Below are 19,826 nucleotides of genomic sequence, written 5' to 3'. Positions count from 1 at the left end.
AGTACGGTTCAAGACGCTGACTGGTCAAGCCTTCAGCCCTAACAGTGTGGCAACAGCTAATGTCACGTTTGGGAAGTCAACGCAACGCGTGCAGTTCTTTGTAGTCGACACTCCAGGACCTCCGCACTTTGGAAGAGACTGGATTAATCGTTTCAACCTTCTCGAGCTGAGCAGTGTATTGAGGATCGAAAAACAACTGGGGCCACGTGCAGATCAACTGAACAAGATCCTCGCAGAACACAGGGACGTCTTCGATGATAGCATTGGAAAACTTAAGCACATCAAACTGAAACTGCGTCTTCAAAGTGGTGTGCAACCGAAGTTCTGCAGGCCACGACAGGTGCCCTATGCCTTGAAGGAGAAAGTGAACACTGAGCTTGAACGGCTGGAAGCAGTCGGCATCCTGACAAAAGTGAATCACAGTGATTGGGCCACGCCCATTGTGCCTGTAGTGAAAGCAAATGGAACTGTCCGCATATGTGGAGACTTCAAAACCACAATCAACCCTCACTTGGTGGTGGACCAGTATCCCTTACCCCGCATTGAGGGCATCTTTGCAAAGTGAGCAGGAGGACAGAAGTTTTCAAAGATAGATCTGAGACAAGCCTACCTACAAATGGAAGTAGACGATGAGTCCAAGCCGCTCTTGACCATCAACACAGAAAAAGGGCTGTATCAGTACAACAGAATGATTTTTGGCATCTCTTCTGCGCCAGCTGTGTGGCAGAGAACAATAGATCAAATCCTGCAGGGAATCCCAATGTGTCATGCTACTCAAGATGACATTCTTGTCACTGGTGAGTCAGAAGATTCTCATCTCAAGAACCTAGAGCTAGTGCTCAGAAGACTGCAAGAGTATGGGCTCAGAGCTAACCTCCAGAAATGTTCGTTCTTTGAAGACTCTGTAACATACTGTGGTTACAAGCTCGATGGAACCGGGTTACACAAGACAGAGGACAAGATCAAGGCAGTGATACGTGCCCCTACACCCAAGTCCACGTCTGAGTTGAGGTCATTCCTTGGCCTTGTGAACTATTACGGGAAGTTTATTCCAGACAGTGCTAATCTTCTCAGACAACTGCATGCACTCCTGGAGAAATCATCACCATGGAAGTGGACAAAAGAATGTGAGGTGGCATTTCAGCAAGCAAAGAAGATTATAGCCTCAGAAACTGTCTTTGTGTACTACAACCCGAACCTGGAAGTACGTCTAGCATGTGATGCTGGCCCCCACGGACTCGGAGCAGTCCTTTCGCACAAAATGCCTAATGGGAGTGAAAGACCCATCGCATTTGCATCTCGAACCTTGAAGGCTTCGGAAAAGCAGTACTCTCAGATAGATAAAGAAGCACTAGCCATTGTCTGGGGTATACAAAAGTTCTATGCATACCTGTATGGAAGACACTTCAAGCTGATCACAGATCATCAGCCTCTGACACATATCTTTGGCCCAACCAGCAGTGTTCCTGCGATGCAAGCTGCACGCATTCAACGTTATGCCTTGTTTCTAGCTGGGCTCGACTACGAGATACAGTACCGCAAGTCATCGGATAATGCCAATGCAGATACATTGTCACGCCTTCCTCTTCCAGACAGTCCTGAAGATAAACCAGATGAAGCTGAACTTTTCTACCTGAACCAAATGGAGCAACTACCTGTAACAGCTCATCAAGTCAGACAAGCCACAGAGCGTGATCGTCTGCTATCGAGAGTCCGCTACCATGTTTTGAACGGGTGGGACTCGTGCAAACAAGACAACGAAATCCTTCCATTCTACAGGCGTAGAGATGAACTCTCTTTACGCCACGGCATCATTGTTTGGGGCATAAGGACTGTCATTCCAGCTGTATTGCGAGAAACAGTCCTCAACGACCTGCACTCTGGACATCAAGGCACTGTGAAAATGAAAGCGCTTACACGTTCGTTTGTGTGGTGGCCATTTGTTGACACCGATATCGAAGCCATCACTAAGAAATGTGCACGGTGCTCCAGCGAGAGCAACATGCCACCAAAGGTCTCTCTGCACCCGTGGGAAGTGCCGAGTGGACCATGGCGCCAAGTTCATTTAGACTTTGCAGGGCCATTCCTGGGCAAAATGTTTCTTATTGCTGTTGACTCATTCTCAAAATGGCCTGAAATACTTGTGATGAGTTCAACTACGGCAGAGCACACCGTGGATGCACTGCGCGTTATGTTTGCATCTCACGGCATTCCAGAACGCATTGCCACGGACAATGGTCCTCAATTCACATTGGAAGAGCTTCGAACCTTTCTCATGCAGAATGGTGTGCGACACACATTTAGCGCGCCATGTCACCCGGCTACGAACGGTCTTGCAGAGAGGTTCGTGCAGTCCTTCAAGCACCGTATGAAGGCCATGAAAGTAGAGGGATCCATCATCGAGAAGTTGACAAACTTCCTTTTGGTATACCGTACGACACACCACTGTGCTACTGGTGAGACACCAGCAAACCTTTATCTCAAGCGCGAGCTACGCACTCGACTGGCACTATTACGCCCACAACCCAGTGGATGTACGTATGAGAAACAAGGGTCATCTCAACCAAGTAAGCCTCAGCGCTCCTTTTCTGAGGGGGAAGAAGTTTCTGTGCGCTCCTATAGGGGTACAAGTAAATGGGTGCCCGGAACAATCGCAACCAGAACAGGGCCTCTATCATATGAAGTGGAAGTTGGGGGAACAACCTGGAAACGTCACACTGATCAACTGCGCAAGGGTCACACCGACGACAAACGCCATCTGGATCCGGAACCTGAATTCCTACCCAGTATGCAAACCTCCCCGGACAACGAGACATCACCTGCTTGCGTTCCAGATGAAAACAAATCTGCATCACCTCGACGTGATCCATGTGTGAGTGCACCAGAAGACAAACTTAATACTCCTCGGGTAGCAGTTCCCGTGAGCCTCCCTGATCCTATCACAGGTCGCCCAGTGAGGGTACGTCGACCACCATCGAAACTGGACTTGTAAAAAAAAAATTACAAGGGAAGAAGTGTTGTGTGCCAAAAGCAGCGGCGTACCGTGCGTGTGTTGGCAACTGTGGACAAGCTGCATGCGTGTGTATTGACGCGTGTGTGTGTGTGGTGCCGGCGGCATGGCTTCAATGTTGTGTGTCAGTGTTGTACCATGTTCTTAGTTGTGCAATAAATGAAGTGCAGACACAACAGTTTCACAGTACAAGCCGGTTGTTTTTCACAGTTATTCATTCGGCCCACTGCAACAGACTAACCGCGGGGAGGCTGGCCGCCTCTGACAGCGCGGGTGGTTAGTGTGAGAACAGTATGCGCTTTCGTCCTTTTCACCTTTCTGTATGACACTTGATTATTTTCAGCCGTGAATACTTATCGTCATCGCTTGGGCTGTTCGCTCGGGGAGCGTCTCTGGCTGCGGGTCAGAATGAACCCGGACTGTGAACTCTTGCATTACAGTAGCGGTAATGTTAGAAGCTTATGCGACCGAAATTCTTTTTCGGAAGTGCCTAGGTAAAGCACCAACGGTAGCAAAACACTGCAGTCTCAGTCTCGTCGTTTCGCTGCAACGAATGGCCGGACAGTGTCCCGATGAATGCCCCAAACCGCGGGTTTTGAGGCGTATAATGGCAGTCACTTCTATTCTAAGTTATTTTGTTGTATTGTAGAAGCGCCCTCTAAAGGTGTGCGTCGTGTGTGTAGGTGCACGTGCCAGCGGGAACCCGCCTTAGCTGCATTGATCCGCAAAGCGCACTTTGCAAGCTGTTTTACCGCCACTTGGGTTCTGAAGGTCACCGCGGTATACTAATAACTGAGACACCACCGCAACTATATGTCATGCTGGGACTGCTGCTGGTTATCGCATTCAGCGCTCACGGTTACGTGGGGCGGAATCGTCCCAAGATTACGCGGCGGCAATCTTTTATTTGTCCTGATGAAAAGGAAGCACGTCAGTGCGTTGTCGGCGTTGTGAGCAGGACCGTTTATTTTGCGTACTCGCGAGTCGTGATAAACGAAAAACAGAGACGGTGCACGGTTAGAGGGCTCTGTCTCCGATGTTCTCCTTACGGGACGCTCTTACCAATGCTATCTGCTCGCTTGGCTCCTAATGGGGGCCGTGTGCTGGCAAGTTCTCTTCCATGCTGCACCAAGTTGTGCAAGAACTGAAGGCAATGGCCCACGCAGTGCCGTGCTTTTGCGGTTATTGCCCGTCCGCCAAAATTTTTCCGTGCCCTGGCATGCCGACCGGCTAAAATTCAGCGACATTTCTAATCGAACTTCGGGGTTTCGATAGTCACTCTGTGCCTAAGACGTACAGCCTTTGTTAAGCCCCCCTCCCCAAGTCTAGGACTTCTATGGATGCCGCTAGAGCGCCTTTACACGGCGTAGAATCTAAGCAAACCTCCCCGGGGTCTAAGCTTTTTGAAAACAGCTCTGAACCTTCGCGTCCATAAATGTGTTTAAGATACGCAAGACTGATAGACTGTTCTGCGCATCCCTTCCCAAGCGCAGGCATGTTATAACTGCGTTGGGCCTCTGAGTGGACTTTTGAGCGCTTCTACGCTGGCGTCTACTGTGAAGTTGTATAGGCGCACCTGGTGATGTCGGCGATGGCCACCGGTCGTCCCGAGTGCCAGGCCGCCCTGAAGCTGGCCGCGCCGCGAGTCTCCATGGCGAGCACAGGCACGTGCCGCCAACCGACGCGGTGCATGCCCTCCACGATGCCACACAGGAGACCCCCTCCTCCGACACACGTCACCACGGCGCTGGGAGCACCGAGGCCTTCATTGTGTAGGTCCTCGGCTACTTCTTCTATCATGGACGCGTGCCCAGACCTGCGTGGAAGCGAAGCTGATGTACCCTAATTTCCGGTGTGCAGTGGTGGTGGTAGTGGTTTTATTAAAAATAATAGTAAAAAGGAAGGAAAAGATTTTTGCTAGCCCCGGCATCTGCCATCGATACTGAAGCACCTGAGCTGGGGCAGCGGAAATAAAGGACAGCAGGCAGAATGGAGAAATGAAGTGAAAGAGGTGAGGGGACAGGAATAGAGAACAGGGGGAGAAGTAATATGTGCAGTCCTCAGAGCTAAACTTTGACTGGGAGAAGACTGTTTAATGCATAGATTACCCGTGCCCGGCACATAGCATACAGGTAACAGGTGTACAACCAGCGCATACAGATGTATCTAAACGCACAGCGCTAGTGCCACAAAACCTTCGAATGAAATAAGCGTGGTGAATTTCGTGCCATACGTGGCGATATTGAAAAAAAAACATTGTTTAGTCCGCACCTATACATGGTCCGCAAAACTAGAAATATAAATTTAAAAAATTAAAGAATGATTCGCAAATGTGAAATCAAGTGAAGAGCTTTAGCTAATGTTTTCACCTAAGCTTTCGACAAATTCGAATATCAACGTGTACATCATGAAACGACGATTCGTTTGGTACCACCTGCATCCCTCTACGACCACTTGTTCGCCCGCCACGACCGTCCGAAGGTCGCTCCTCATTACGGTTTCAAGGAACAAAGGTCGTCGGTACGATTTCCTCAAGCACCAGGCTTCAACTGCGCTAACAACTGTGTGCGTTGAATCGTCCTGATTCGTTTGTTACCACTCCAAACCCTCTAGATCAAGCGAGTCGGCCACAATTTTGTCACCAATGGCAACTCCAAGCGGCACCAGTTTCGGCGGCCGCTCAGAAGGTATATATATACACATCGGAACCCCGGCATGGGAGGTAAACCAGCCGCCATGCCGGCCTGATGACTGCGCGAGCGCGGTCACGCGATGAAGGGTCACATTTTGCTGACCTGAGATTTCCGGCCGCCATCCTGAATCTCGGACGGGCAAGAAACGTTCGAATGGAGTAGTAAGAGCTAAGTCAGACAGTTCGCCGTTCGGCACGGATCACTACGCGGGACTACCGTCCTATGGATCATTGAGCCGGATGTCCAAAAGAACCGCCGCTCACTTTTACTGAGCCACGGCTCACCCGCTCTTTTAAAAGAGCGGCTCAGAAGATCCGGCTGACTCCTGAGAGACCCGTCTCTAGCTCAGCTAACGCTCTTCAAAGAATGCGTAGCCTGTGAACTGTGTGCTAGTTGGCAAGGAATATTCCCCTTATACCCACTTGTGGTAATGCATTCCATATTTAGAAAACGGGATCTTTGTCACGGCAGCCATGGAAGGTAGTTTGGACCTGCCTTTCAACCGGTGTGAGAGGCAGTTCAAGCAGTCAATAGCACTCGTAACTCTGAAGCCAACAAACGTAATTGCGCTGTGAAATTAAGAGGGGGACTATAATTTTCCTCCGTGCTTCATAAATTTCACAAGTTTCTCCATATAAGACTCGCCAAAGCACACAGAAAAAAGTATGTAAAGTAGCGAAAAATAATTTATTCACCTTTCGGAAGCCAAGTAATTTTAGCAGTCTTGATCAATATCTGAGGCACATTTCACACCCCGGAATATAGGAGGATATGCATCTTTAACGAACAGCTTTGCGCGCGTAATTCTTCTTATGTCATCGCAAGCCACATTGTCGACTTACAAATTAAGGCGAACGCAGCCTATGATGCTGAAGGCCTCAATTTCGGCAAAATAATATTGTCCTCTAATGCAAAAAATAAAGAGATGTTTATAATGGTTAACTAGTCTTCGTTTAATTATATGCTGCCTTGCCGTACAATCCAAGTATACGGACCACGTTTTCGCTCTTTCAGGACCCTTTAAGTAAAAATCTCTACAGGCTTAATAGCAAACACGCATATGGCCGCACATCAATGGCAATAATTAATGCTTTCGTACGAGCAGCTTACCAGACGACCGGATCGTCAAAGGGGTGGCAGTAGAAACCTCCTGCGAACGAAAATGGTAGAAAGAAATGAACTTGCTCTTAGGCAGTAATAAATCTACGGATGGAATTTCTGCGAATAGAGCATTTCAATAAAGTGTGAAGCCTCACCTTTCAGGCACAGTTCGGAAACAGTATGCGCCTGCCTGCAGCTGGCATAAGCAAGCGTTTAGTGCACGCGTCCCATCTTTCAAGCCACCGCTCCTAGTGGCAGGGTTGCCCGCGAGCAAGAAGTATTGGAAATTGCCGTTGCGGCCATATGAGAGAGTATACGTGGTAAATATACTGTCTGTAAATATGTCGCCCCTTTTCACTACCCCCTACGTCACCAGCGTTCCCATAAAAGAAGCGAATAAAGCGGTAGACGTTGCTCATTTATATATTCTTTGCAATCTGCCGCAGTGGCCAAGTATGCCTTTGGAGTTTAGCTATTAATAGGTAAGGCGGGATTGATACTGGCCGAGAGGGCTGCATTTATAGATAGAGGATAAATGAAAAAGTGAAGGGACAGTTAACACTGTGTAACGCGCAAGATTCTGCAACAGCTGTTATGGTATCTACGATATGTAGAGGTGGAGTATTGGAGAAGGACTTCATATCTGTATAGTTGCGGAGTGATCTTTTAACGCGACAGCGTTAAGGAGTCCGTGTCGCAGAAAATTCCGGGTCGCCGACGGCGCCGTCGCCGTCTTTGACCGTGAGACGCGAAAAATCTGGGAAAAATCCCCAGAGAACCAACCTAGGTGGCAGGTGGGCCACGTAGGTAACGTGACCTTGCGGCGTCATCACAACCTGCCCATCTGATAGCAAGCCCACTGCCCACCGTGGTAGGTAGCAGTTAACGATTGGACTCCCGGGAAGAGCAACCTGGTTCGCACAAGGCCCACCGGTGGCAGCACCTGCCATCACAGGGCAGCGGCTTGTCTCTTAACAGCTGCTCCACTGAGCCAGGAGGGGTATGAGGGCCCCCAGGGATCTATGAATGTAAAGTAGAGAATGACCAATTCTGCATGTATGGGAATTAACTCATTACGCTATGGCGTCATATCCTTTAGGCGCAGCTTAAGTGTACCCTGAAATTTTTTTTAGTTTTCCACCTGCACTTGTTTTTCGACTAGCTGTCCTCTCCAGTCCGCCGCTCTATGCGCACGGCGCCACCGATGACCCTCGCCTCGGGCGGCGTTTTAAGCTTTCTATACTCTCTGCGTACCCTCCTCCTTCCACGGTAACTATCTTCGGTGCGGTTGCCGAGGTAGCCACCCTCCGGCTTCGCCGACTGCTACGACGCAAAAGCCAAGAACGGGCGCGTTGCAGCAATCGCAATGTAAAACGCACAGACGATAGTATTATGTCGCGCGACAAGTCTACTTCGCAGTACTTGATGCACACTCACTCCATTCCGCTAGAAGCTCTTGGTTGGGGAGGCAGGGACGCTTCTCTCCCTCACAAACACAACCGCGGTTATTTCGCCGAAAGAGGTCTGCACGATTTTGCAGAAAAACGCGCGTCTACTGAGGTCCCGCTAGACTCTGAACTCCAGCCGGTCGAAAACAAGCCGAAGCCTTCACCCGTAGCACGCATCGTAGTCGCTCCTTCGGTTATGGCACATAAGTGTCCGTAATTCATTAGCTGCTATTGTTTTCCTTCGTGAACAGTGGCGGTCTCTTGTGCACAGCGTGGTCAAATGCGCTCAGAAGATGGCGTAGGCATCGAGCGCCACACAATGGTGCAGCGATCATTCGAGGCTCTGACGTCACGTTCGTATGCTGGGCAGTTAAGTTCTTACGTACCTGTGGGCTTGGAATGTTTTCGCAGGTGAAGGTCAGCGCTTCGCACTTAAAAATTTCTTACTGGTCTGTGCTCCCTGCTGATTGCGAGCATGAAAAAAAAACTGGTACAGCCGTTTGGGCATTACAGGGCTAAGTAAGTGAAAGCACTTTAAAGCATGCGACGCCTGTGCAAGTACAAAATAAAATAATCATGTGTCCTTGTGCTCTAATTCGTATGTTTCTGCCCAAACTTCCTCTCGGTAGTCCCTTCGCCCTGCGCGTAAGTAGCGTGAGAACTACGCTTGATATCGAGTGCTGCGTCTTGGTGCTCGCCTATGTTCCGGACGCCATGATGCCTTTGGTGTCTGAAGAGCTGCATGCCGGCGTCACGTTACGCACCGTGCTCCTGGACGAAGCGACGGGCTTCCCTGTCTGCTTCGTCCCATACGGAGCCCGTGACGACCACGTGGGCTCCTTCTCTCCTCAGCGTCTCCACCACTGATGGACTGGTGCGCCGCGTCACGTACACTCGCGCCGTGATGCCCAGCTTGCGGGCGCTGAACGCCACTGCGAGCCCCGCGTTGCCGCCTGATGACGTCACAACCGTGTTGTAGCCAGCTTGGACTGCCTGCGATGAAGTGTTACGGCATTCATACGCCTAGCCATCAACACTGTTTTGATAGATGCCTGATATAAGTTGATGTCAAACTGGGGCCGAATTACGGAGTGTCCTCAATCTGCAGAACCATCGAAACAGCCTCAAAGCCTTGCTTCTATTGGCCGGCCCTGACGGTGTGGCCAAGGCCGACCAATAAAAGCAAGGCTTTGAGTCAGTTTTGAGGCTGCCTTCAGGTTGAGAGCGTTCCATAATTTGGCCTCAGGTATACGGCGTAATCTGACAAGCGCTATCGCACGCGAGGCAATTATGCAACGGCCGCCTAGGGCAGCCAGCTCGGTGCATGGCTGAATGGCTGTGTTCATTGTCTGTCCGGCTGGTGGCGGCGGCTGTCAGCAAAATGTTTTCGCTCGGCGCCACATGCTTTTCTTGATGTTTCGGCTAAAATATTATGTCTCGTGGCATATCCCCAAATACCATGTTGCAGAGGGCACGCAATAGTCCAGTAAACCTCGTCTCCTGTGTGTCTTTCATATTTGCGCAGTTTATTGTTAACAGGAACCAGCTATTTTGTACAGTAGCTCGAAAGTTTTCTTCGCAAATTGTTGTCGCAAATATCAGAGGTTTTTCATTGCTTACGGACAATCCAGCCAAGTTCTGATATTCAGTTATTGCATCGCAAGCAAAACAGGTAATAATTTGCTGCTTTGTGCAAGACATTACGACGTGAATAGGCGAGTAGTTTTCATGAAAGAATTTCTGATTGGATCCACCAGAAAAAAGGAAAAACCCTGTACAAAGGAGAGATGAAGACCGTTGCTGACTGCTCATCGTGAGCTGTACTTAAATTCACCCCAAACGGTTGCAGAGAGGGTCCTTTTATTAAGCTGTAACTACGTACACCTTCGGCCAGTAAGAGACATAAGGGTGAGATCTCCAAGCCGTAATTAATTATCTGGATGTAAAGGCCGCCTCGGACTTCAACGCACGAACTCCCGTCATGTTATTTATGAATCGCCGTCGTATGAAAAAAGCCGCAGTTCTAACCCAACTGTTTACTTATTTGTCGTATCTGAGAAACTTTTTGACAGAGCTCTGCACGTCCACCACGATCAGCTACCGTTCGGACTGCTTCGTTTTTTTTCCCCATCATTAAAGTGAATTCGATTACAGTATTGCTGGCCCTGGATTTCTTCGATTATAAGGCGTCATATTGGAATTTCCCCAGTGACGACGGGAGAGGACGGTCTTGCTAAACCCACTGATAAGTTCAAGCGCATCAACCAATAACGAGAGGCTGTCTATCAGTGGGGCATGGACTTATGCGGCCCATTTTAACGTCCTCACTAGGAAACTGGTGCACTGAGACCGGCACTGGCTACGCCGGAAGAGGGTGCGAGACAGAGACGCTCCTTCGAGTTATACCGCCGTCACACGGGCCCTTCGGATCGCGGCCGATCGCGATCGACGTTTGAAGCGCGATCGAGATGACAGCTCGATTCCGGTCAACTAGTTAGATCGCTACATACGAGATGGTGCTGCGCGTACTATCATCATCGCCATTGGTTTGTGATAAATGAAAAATAACAATCGTTACTAAAACCTTCTTGTGAAAATTTCGAATTATGATCAGAAAAAGCAGCCTAATTATTTTCTGCTGCAACAATGGTTACACAGTGCACTGATGGCCTGACGCTCTGCGATAGCCGGCGGGGACATATGCACGAAAAGGGAGCGCGATTCCTGCGGCGCGCCGTTGCGAACGGCGTCGTGATGTCCGATCGCCGCTCGTCGCCTGCATCAGATGCCAGCGACGGGCCGATCGCGGCGAACGCGGAGGCGGCAGCCAATGCGAGCGCGGAGAGCGCCAGCGTCGTGGTGACGTAATGGCGCTCTTCCTCGGGGCGGGCCTGCCAGCCTCGATGTCGGCCGCCGGCATCAGAAAAAGTGCGCTATAATATAGTTTGTTAACGTTCATAACGAGCACTGGGATCGACGAATGTCAAAAATGCATAATTTCTGAGGATCGTTGGCCCATACTGAGTTGCTGGTAGAAGTGACGAATGCGATACAAGCAAATTTCATCCCATAGCTGCTTAGGTGCCGGTGCTTGGTGCGGTTCGCCTGGCGTCTGCTAGTTCCGTTGCTGAAGGCGTCGCGGAAATCGAATGTATCTTTAATTATGGAACGGGTTCAGAGTAAATGGGTGCCGAGTGCAGCACTTTTATTTGAGCACTGGCCAGTCCCGAAAAGCCCTCAGCTGTGGCATCGATGCGAAACCAGCTAGGCTTAGCGACGAACAGGGCAGCCAGGGAGCAGCCTATTTCGTCGCCCGGCGCTCCCGCAGGCGGCGTCGTTGCCGAAAGCTTCACTCGTGCACAGGCATGCTGTACTAGATCGAATCTAGGAGGCAGCCTTTCTGGTAGTATGGCTGTTTTGCATTTTCTTGTGCGCACGTGAAGTACGCCGAGCTTGCCGGCCAGCCAGCCTGGATCCAGTCGGCCGGCGTCATAAATATGCGCTAAAGATTGTTCTTGGCGTAAATACTAAGCCCCGGGGTAAGAAATGTGCGAAATGCATAATTTCTGAGGATCGCTGGCCAATACTGAGTTGCTGGTAGAAGTATCAACTGTGATACGAGCAAATTTCTTGCCGCTGTCGCCTCGTATCTCTCTCTGTCTCTGGCCCGCCGTTGTGGCCCGGCTCGCCAGGCGCCCGCTATCTCCGCTGCCGAAGGGGACACGGAAATTGACCATATTATTATTTTATGGTGAGTTGATGCTGTTGACATTAAAGCGATGTGAAGAGCAGGCCTTTTCTTATAGCGCAGAACGACTTCGGAAGCGCTCACCGCTGCGGCTTTGATCCGAAACAGGCTATAGGCCTAGCGACAACCGGGGCAGCCAGGCAGCAGCACTGGTCGTCGGCCGGAGCGCCCGCGGGCGGCGCCGTTGCCGAAAGCTCGCTGCATAAGCAGGCATCCTTTGTCGCTGCTGGAGTATACCTTTAGCACCCTTTAGTTTTAGCTAGAATATATTCTTTCAGTTATCGTATAGTCTGAGAACGAGACTCGCAGCGACCCCTCGATCGTGCTCCATGCAATTGAGCAGGATCGCGGTCGATCGCGATTGAATTTACCGTGTAGCAACGCCGTATCTGCATCGAGTTCGGTTTCGATCGATTTTATTGCGATCGAAAGTGCCCGTGTGACAGTAGTATTAGGCTACAGAAAGAGGGACCTTTCAACTCAAAACATCGTACTTTAGTAACGATGACGCAGTAACCATTGTAATTGGCCACGGAACGGGGTTCATCTCAAAGGTTACGCAAGATATGCAAATAAGTTGTACCAAAGACCCCAAACCAACCATCTAGAAACCTGTAATCGACGGACTTGCTGAGAGGCTTAATAAAGCTACGCCAGTGCACTTTCCGAACCGCGGGAGTGAAATAATGGGATGCACTTGGCAGGTACTCTCAGGTGATGAAGAGCTTTTTACCAATATCCCCTAAGCCGCCGTGGTGCCTCAGTGGTTATGGTGCTCGGCTGCTGACCCAAAAGACACGGGCTCGATCCCGGCCGCGGTGGTCTATAGCATTTCGATGGGGTACATAAGTGCTAGAGGCCCGTGCACTGTGCGATGCCAGTGCACGGGCCTTAAAAAGTTAAAGATCCCCAGGTGGTCGAAATTATCCGGAGTCCCCCACTACGGCGTCCCTCATGGCCTAAGTCGCTTTGGGACGTTAAACCCCTTAAAGCAATCAATCAATACCATTCAAGAGGAAGGTTAATAACGCCCGTATCATACTGGTGCTCAAATATGGGGTAGAAGCGTGGAGGCTAACGAAAAGGACTTACCTTAGATTCAGGACAACGCTTCGAGTTATGAAAAGGAAAATTATACATGTAACGTCCGGACAAATGAAGAGAACAAAGTAAGTCAGGGAACCAACGCAAGTCAATGACATATCCGAGTCGAAATCAAGAAGAAATGGGGGTCGGCACGACATATATGTAATGCGAATGCAAGATAAGATACCAGTGGGCCATTAAAAGGGCCCCTAAACACATAATCAGTGCATTGTTATGACTGTTGGTTGCATAGAATGAGTTACAGTGATGCTATTAGCTCGGTCGTACCGCGTATACTCCGGTTTTTAATATTTTAATTAGCTCGCAAAAACAAATTCATCGCGCTTACGGTGTCACAAAGCAGTGGCGGTTTTTAGCAGTGGATATGGCATCACTGGGCGGGAGCTTGATGATTGGACCAACAGTAAATATACTACAAATTGTGTTAATAAATAGATATACGTTTTGTCATGTTTTTGTGTTTTATATTACACCAAAAAAACGAACTTGCTTGCCTTCGATAAAAGAGCTGTAAAGCAAGTAGAACAAAAATACACCAGAGGCAGGCTCTGACCAGTTTTTGCATCGAAGGACTTTGCGCCTCTCTGTAAACATCCTATTACCTAGCATACAACACTTATGGTTACTCTGTATTTGTCTGAGAACGGCTGTGCGGAAGCGATCCGATCGAGTAATTGCGCTCTACAAGCGTTCGTTTCGGTCCCAAAGAGGTATGTAAAGAAAAGGCCATTCGTTTCACATTCAGCAGTGCGCATCGTCAGCTTGTAGAGGATCACCGTGCGGCGGCGCCAGATGGCGCCACGTTCCTGTCAACAGCGCGCGCACCTTGCTCGCCATGACCAATCAGCGCGTTCCTAACGGCGGGCCATGGTAGGCGGTCAGAAGTAGGGGTACGCGCTATGCTAAATGTATCTAGTACATTACGCAGGCCGTCACTCCATCGCAGTATCTCGCGCACCAGTTCGGATCCACAAGTCGGGGAACGTCACTGATCAGTGTTCCCTTCTGCGCCGTCGACGTGACGATGATTCGACGTGACGCTGGGCGTTCACGTGGCTGTTGCAACCATGAAAACGGCGCTACCAGCCTTGGCAAGAACGAGTTACAGAGAACAGGCAACCATGGAGTGCAAACTTCGGCCACGTGCTCAGATAGGCTGTTTTGATTGGTCGCACTAAGTGTCGTCATTGGGAGAGTGAAATGGGAATGGGAAGCCGCGTGAAAATCGAGTTGAGGGCAGCATTTTGGTTGCTTGTATTTTGAAATATCCTCATTGAATAACTCCCGTTCCTATGCATCGATTCCTGTAATTCTTTTTGAGTCAGCATCTGTGTGACATAAAGAATCCACCTGCAGTGTTTCGCAGCCCCTTTAAGGGTAGCGGAGTGGATTCCAGAAGAACCTCAAGCGTAGCAGGGAACGGCACAAGGTCACGTGGACGAATGAGGTTAGGAGGTTTGCGAGGATAAGGTTGCCGTGGCTGGCACAGTACAGAGTTAACTGGAGGGATATGGAAGATGCCTATTCCTGCAGTGGACGTATATACTTTGTGGGATACACTGGTATCCCCTCCTCGTCCCCCGCGCCAGCGGCGATCGTGACTTACACCGGCGCGCTGGCCACCAGGAATGTGGAGAGATGGCACCCCTGCGACTCTGCTCATTTCCGCCCCAGCACTGACGTGACGTCACGGCAGCGCGCTGCCATCTGCGGAGAGGGTAGCATATGCCTAAGCTTGACGACAACGATTTGCTGCTAGGCAGGCAATGACCGAGGGGATAAAAAGGGGGACGCGCGGCGGGAAGGGGACTCGCTGCCGGACCTGACCTAAGTGCCCCGAGGAACCCTTTCGCTGCCCTCCGGCCCCCGAACCCTAGCGCCGGTCGACGTCAACGACTTGGTGAGCTGCTGAACATCTATTTTACGGATAGAACATTCTTTCGCAGTGTGCTTTACCTCGTGTTATGATAATAAACTATTTCCTAGCGTGCCCTGCCGTTGCCTGTTTCGTTTGGACCTGCCGTGGCTGCGACTCTGCGCAACGGGTTGGGGAAACGTGTTGCGTACTTGAATAACGCCTGCGTGTAGCTGGCACCGAAGTTCGCCTTCCCGGCCGACTAGACGCAGAGTGACCCCTTGACTTAGGCTGATGATGATGAATGCCCATTCTTTTCATGTCGACGACGACCTCAAGAGGAGGGAAGAGGTGCACTTCTATGTGATATTTGTTAACAGCATTGACCTCCAGGAAGTAACAGGCAACTTTCTGGGCCAATGAACGGGAAGCGCTGTTGACGCTGAGCACAGTGTTGCACCCGAATGCAAACAATGCCTCCATACCGAGCACAGCGAAATCGTGTAATCGTAATGAGGCCGCCGTCATATATGTCAGACAAGATGGTACGATAGACGTTTCTAGCATACCGGAGACGCACTAGCGGAGACGTATACCGTTTTACCGGACCCCTCCTGCGCACGCGCAGTGACTCCCCGTGACCGCAACAATGCTACTGCGCACGCGCAGGAGGCGTCCGGTAAAATGGTATACGTCTCCGGTATGCCAGAAACTTCTATTATAGACACGAATCAGGAGTTGCGCGAACCAGACACAGACGGCGAAGAGGCAAAGACGCACACAAACGAAGCCTAACAACGTTACTACAAGAAGGAATACAAGACAGCAAGGAATACAAGACACCTTCTATTCCTTCACGTAGTAAAGTTGTTAGTCTGTGTGCGTCTTTCCCTCCTCGCCGTTTGTGTCTCGTTGGCGCAGTTCCTTCTTCGAAGACATAATAAGCCCGTTGAGCACTCACAAAAGAAAACTTTTACGGAGCAATTGACACTTGCTGCTTGTTTTACATGCCCATTGTCTGCAATTCTCCACATACTGTTCACGCGTTTTTCAAGCATCGAGTCGATTCCTTTGAACGGGAAGAGATAAGGCCGCGCAGCTCAATACTGCACTAGTGCAATGAAGCGACCCGCCTGCATTTTCACACATCTCGTATAAGGCTCGCGCGGCATGTACTTGCATTAATCTTTCTTCTATCTGAACCCAGAGCGCCAACTTTCTGATAAAGCTCCGCGTCGTCCTGATGCTTCCGTAAAATTTTGGCTCCTCTATGAACGAACTGTACGGTTCCTCCTTCACGAGCCAATATTTTATTTAGCCTAGAGCAGAGCGTCCTGAAACACAATTCCTACCGCTGTAGCTCCAGAGCTGAAAGCCCCCTGATGTGCTCAGAGTTCGAAATGTACCTTTGGTACTCGATACCTGCCGAGGCAGTATAATATAGTTGCGCTTGTCAAATACCCAAAAAGGCTCGTGTAACGGGGCGGAGACAAAGTGAACAGGGCTGTGAAAGGAATATCGTCGAAGAATTTCGAAACTGTAACCCAGCAGCAGGACATTGCAAGGACCGTATGGAGCTAACGGGACAATATAAACATTAACTGGGCCACGATGGCTGATTCCCCAAACAACGGTGCCCCGTTTCATCTGCCGATAGGGTCAGCAGTGGAAGAAGGAGCCCATGCGAAAGCACCTACTGTTAGTCATAATTACGCCAACAAGAAAATCCAACCGATATGTAAGGACCAGAGAAGAGACGTAATTTCAACTGGCGCACAACTTTAACCTGACGAAGTGAGCATGTCACCTCATTTCCAAGGAAACCATGACTCTTTCATCCTGACAGTGGTCATGGAGGAGGAGAAAATGGCAGCCAGGATTCATTTGTCGCAGTACCTCCACCAAAAATAACCCAAACCTGGCGAAACAAGCTTACCAGGAAAAGCAAGATACCCACATTCTCAGTTAAGGTCGATACATATCTTTGTAATCAGTTAATTAATATTCCCCGGACAAGCAAACTGTGCATAATATAAATCAATGTCGACACATACCTTTCTAACCATTTAATCAGTATCCCTCAGACGAGCAAGCTGTCCATATTCTAAGTCAAGGTCAATACATGCCTTAGTAACCAGTCAGTCAATATTCCCCGGACAAACAAGCTGTGCGTGTTCTAAGTGAAGGTCAAGACATGCCTTTGTAACGAGTTAATCAATACCTTTTTAACGCAACTATATTTAAATCTCGCCAAGCTAGCTCTCTTGAAGACGAAGAACCGAAAAAAAAGAACAAAAGAGGAAAGAAGAAAGGGAGAAGAGAAAGATGTTTTAATAGGAACTTCTTAGCGTAGGCCACTCCGCCGCAGTGGGTATGTGCCAGCAACGTCTGAGACCGACACCTACCTACCTACCTACCTACCTACCTACCTACCTACCTACCTACCTACCTACCTACCTACCTACCTACCTACCTACCTACCTACCTACCTACCTACCTACCTACCTACCTACCTACCTACCTACCTACCTACCTACCTACCTACCTACCTACCTACCTACCTGCCTACCTACCTGCCTGCCTACCTACCTACCTACCTACCTACCTACCTACCTACCTACCTACCTACCTACCTACCTACCTACCTACCTACCTACCTACCTACCTTCCTACCTACCTACCTACCTACCTACCTACCTACCTACCTACCTACCTGCCTACCTACCTACCTACCTGCCTACCTACCTACCTACCTACCTACCTACCTACCTACCCACCCACCCACCCACCCACCCACCTACCTACCTACCTACCTACCTACCTACCTACCTACTTACCTACCTACCTACCTACCTACCTACCTACCTACCTACCCACCCACCCACCCGATTCCTTGGCTGAGGGCGATCTATCTTCAGTCTATTACAGCTTCATTTTTCCCCCTGATTCATCCTTCTACGCCTTTGATCGCAAAAACCAGGTTCCGGCACTAAGCCGTTATCTTTTATTCTAGAATCAGATCGTTCCCTCACCCGTGATACAAAAGTGGAATGGCAGAGGCTCTTTTTCTCAAAACCCACAATAAAATCTGTTGTAACCTGACGCGAAGATTCTTAGCAAGCAAAAACAAGGAGGTTCCTTGCAGAGAAAGAGTACGACTGTGATGATCAGCGGTTTAAGCCTGCACAGAACGAAACCTACCAAATCGATTCCAAGGAAGTCAATGTTGCCACAGCTTAACATTCAACAATGCACCTCTGTTAAAGCTACGAGATACTAAAAGCCCTATGGTGTCCCCTGAGTGGTTATCTGGCTATATTAATGGTGCCGTTTACATTTCGTTATATTGTTTCTGTTTTTAGTCGCTCATTCTGTACGCCTAAAGTAAATGCGCCGAAGTTCTAAACAGGTGCAAAAACCATCAACTCCAAGCGGTTTTCTTGTGGTCCAGTCGGTGGCGTTAGCGAGCTTAGCACGTTGAGCTCCTGTTCGTTTATTTTGAGCTGCCTTGAATCCCGGCAAAGCTCTGCTGCGCCGGACTTCCTCTCTCTCTCTCTTACATTTATGTATTTTTTTCTTGGAATGCTTTGCGAAGGCCAACAGAAAGTGTATATGGTGCAGCCCGTAGGATATGACCGCAGCGTAGCTCACGTGTTGGCACAGCCTGCTGAGTCCCCTCAGCTTGAACGAGCCCGTGTGCTGGGTGTTCTCCAGCTTCAGGTAGACGGGCACCTCCGGCAGGTGTCGCCTCTGCAGCAGCAGGCTCTCGACCAACGGCGTCCGGCAGTAGAGGCGCCTCTGGAAGGCCAGCGTCTCCTCTTCGCAGGCTTCCATGTCAGTCCTGCCTGCGCCATGAACAGCTCGGTGTGGAAAACCCGCGATAGGCAAAACAACTGCCATCATCATCATCATCATCAGCCCGACTGCGCCCACTGCAGCGAAAAGGCCTCTCCCATGTCTCTCCAATTAACCCTGTCCTTTGCTAGCTGCGCCCACCCTATGCCCGCAAACTTCCTAATCTCATCCGCCTACCTAACCTTCTGCCGCCCCCTGCTACGCTTGCCTTCTCTTGGAATCCACTCTGTTACCCTTAAGCACTAGCGGTTATCTTGCCTTCGCATTACATGCCCTGCCCAAGCCCATTTCTTCCTCTTGATTTCGACTAGGATGCCATTAACCCGCGTTTGTTCCCTCACACACTCTGCTCGCTTCCGGCCTCTTAACGTTATGCCTATAATTTTTCTTTCCATGGCTCGCTGCGTTGTCCTTACCTTAAGCTGAACCTTTTTCATTATTCTCCACGTTTCTGTGCAATTGGTGAGTACTGGTAAGATACAGCTGCTGTATACTTTTCTCTTGAAGGATATTAGTAAACTGCCATTATTACTGAGCGAACATGCCATATGCTCTTCACCACATTCTTATTATTGATCTTATTAGACCGGGTGGTTTTTTCTTCAGAAAATAAAAATAAAAAGGTTAACTTGCTATAGATTTATTTTAGCCCACGGGCTATATTGGGGGCTACGGCGTGCACCAGGTAAGAGGCAGAGTGCTTTTAGTTCGCTAATTAAATAGCTCCAAGGCTAAAATAAATCTAATGCAAGCTACCTATTTTAAACCGAAACCTTTACTACTCCCCTTCGCAGCTTCTTCGCCGTGCGCGCGAATTTGACCTTGAACCGAGGAGAAACCACGTGACAGCTATGACGTCACTCAGCCGCGTCCGAAACCGAGCGCTCGCCTCTGCCGTCGGCGTTTATTAGAGTTATAGCATATCGTTACCGTGTTTATTTTACAGTTTACCGTATTACAGGACGCCGGACTTTGCGGTTAGCGCTGCGCACGCCAGAAGACGTTTTAG

At 49.6% G+C, this 19,826-nt stretch overlaps 2 protein-coding genes across 3 annotated transcripts in view; one reads left to right on the top strand and one right to left on the bottom strand.

Moving 5' to 3' along the window:
- LOC144099536 (uncharacterized) overlaps positions 1-19,826 on the top strand; it is a 325,768-nt gene that overhangs the window by 251,075 nt on the left and 54,867 nt on the right. The window lies entirely within an intron of this gene.
- LOC144099535 (serine dehydratase-like) overlaps positions 1-19,826 on the bottom strand; it is a 78,746-nt gene that overhangs the window by 55,697 nt on the left and 3,223 nt on the right. The window contains exons 2-5 of one of the 2 annotated variants that reach the window (XM_077632913.1): positions 18,614-18,807; positions 9,017-9,245; positions 6,814-6,853; positions 4,587-4,826 (exon numbers count right to left, since the gene is read on the bottom strand). In XM_077632913.1, coding sequence (XP_077489039.1) covers positions 4,587-4,826; positions 6,814-6,853; positions 9,017-9,245; positions 18,614-18,796 — 692 coding nt within the window. In that variant the 5' untranslated portion in view covers positions 18,797-18,807. The remainder of the gene's footprint in view (positions 1-4,586; positions 4,827-6,813; positions 6,854-9,016; positions 9,246-18,613; positions 18,808-19,826) is intronic. The other variant, XM_077632914.1, reaches the window with a different exon arrangement.

Source organism: Amblyomma americanum, chromosome 7 (assembly GCF_052857255.1).
Source record: "Amblyomma americanum isolate KBUSLIRL-KWMA chromosome 7, ASM5285725v1, whole genome shotgun sequence".
Taxonomy (NCBI): domain Eukaryota; kingdom Metazoa; phylum Arthropoda; class Arachnida; order Ixodida; family Ixodidae; genus Amblyomma; species Amblyomma americanum.
The sequence above is the reverse complement of the archived record's forward strand: the minus strand, read 5'-3'. Positions and strand labels throughout refer to the sequence as shown.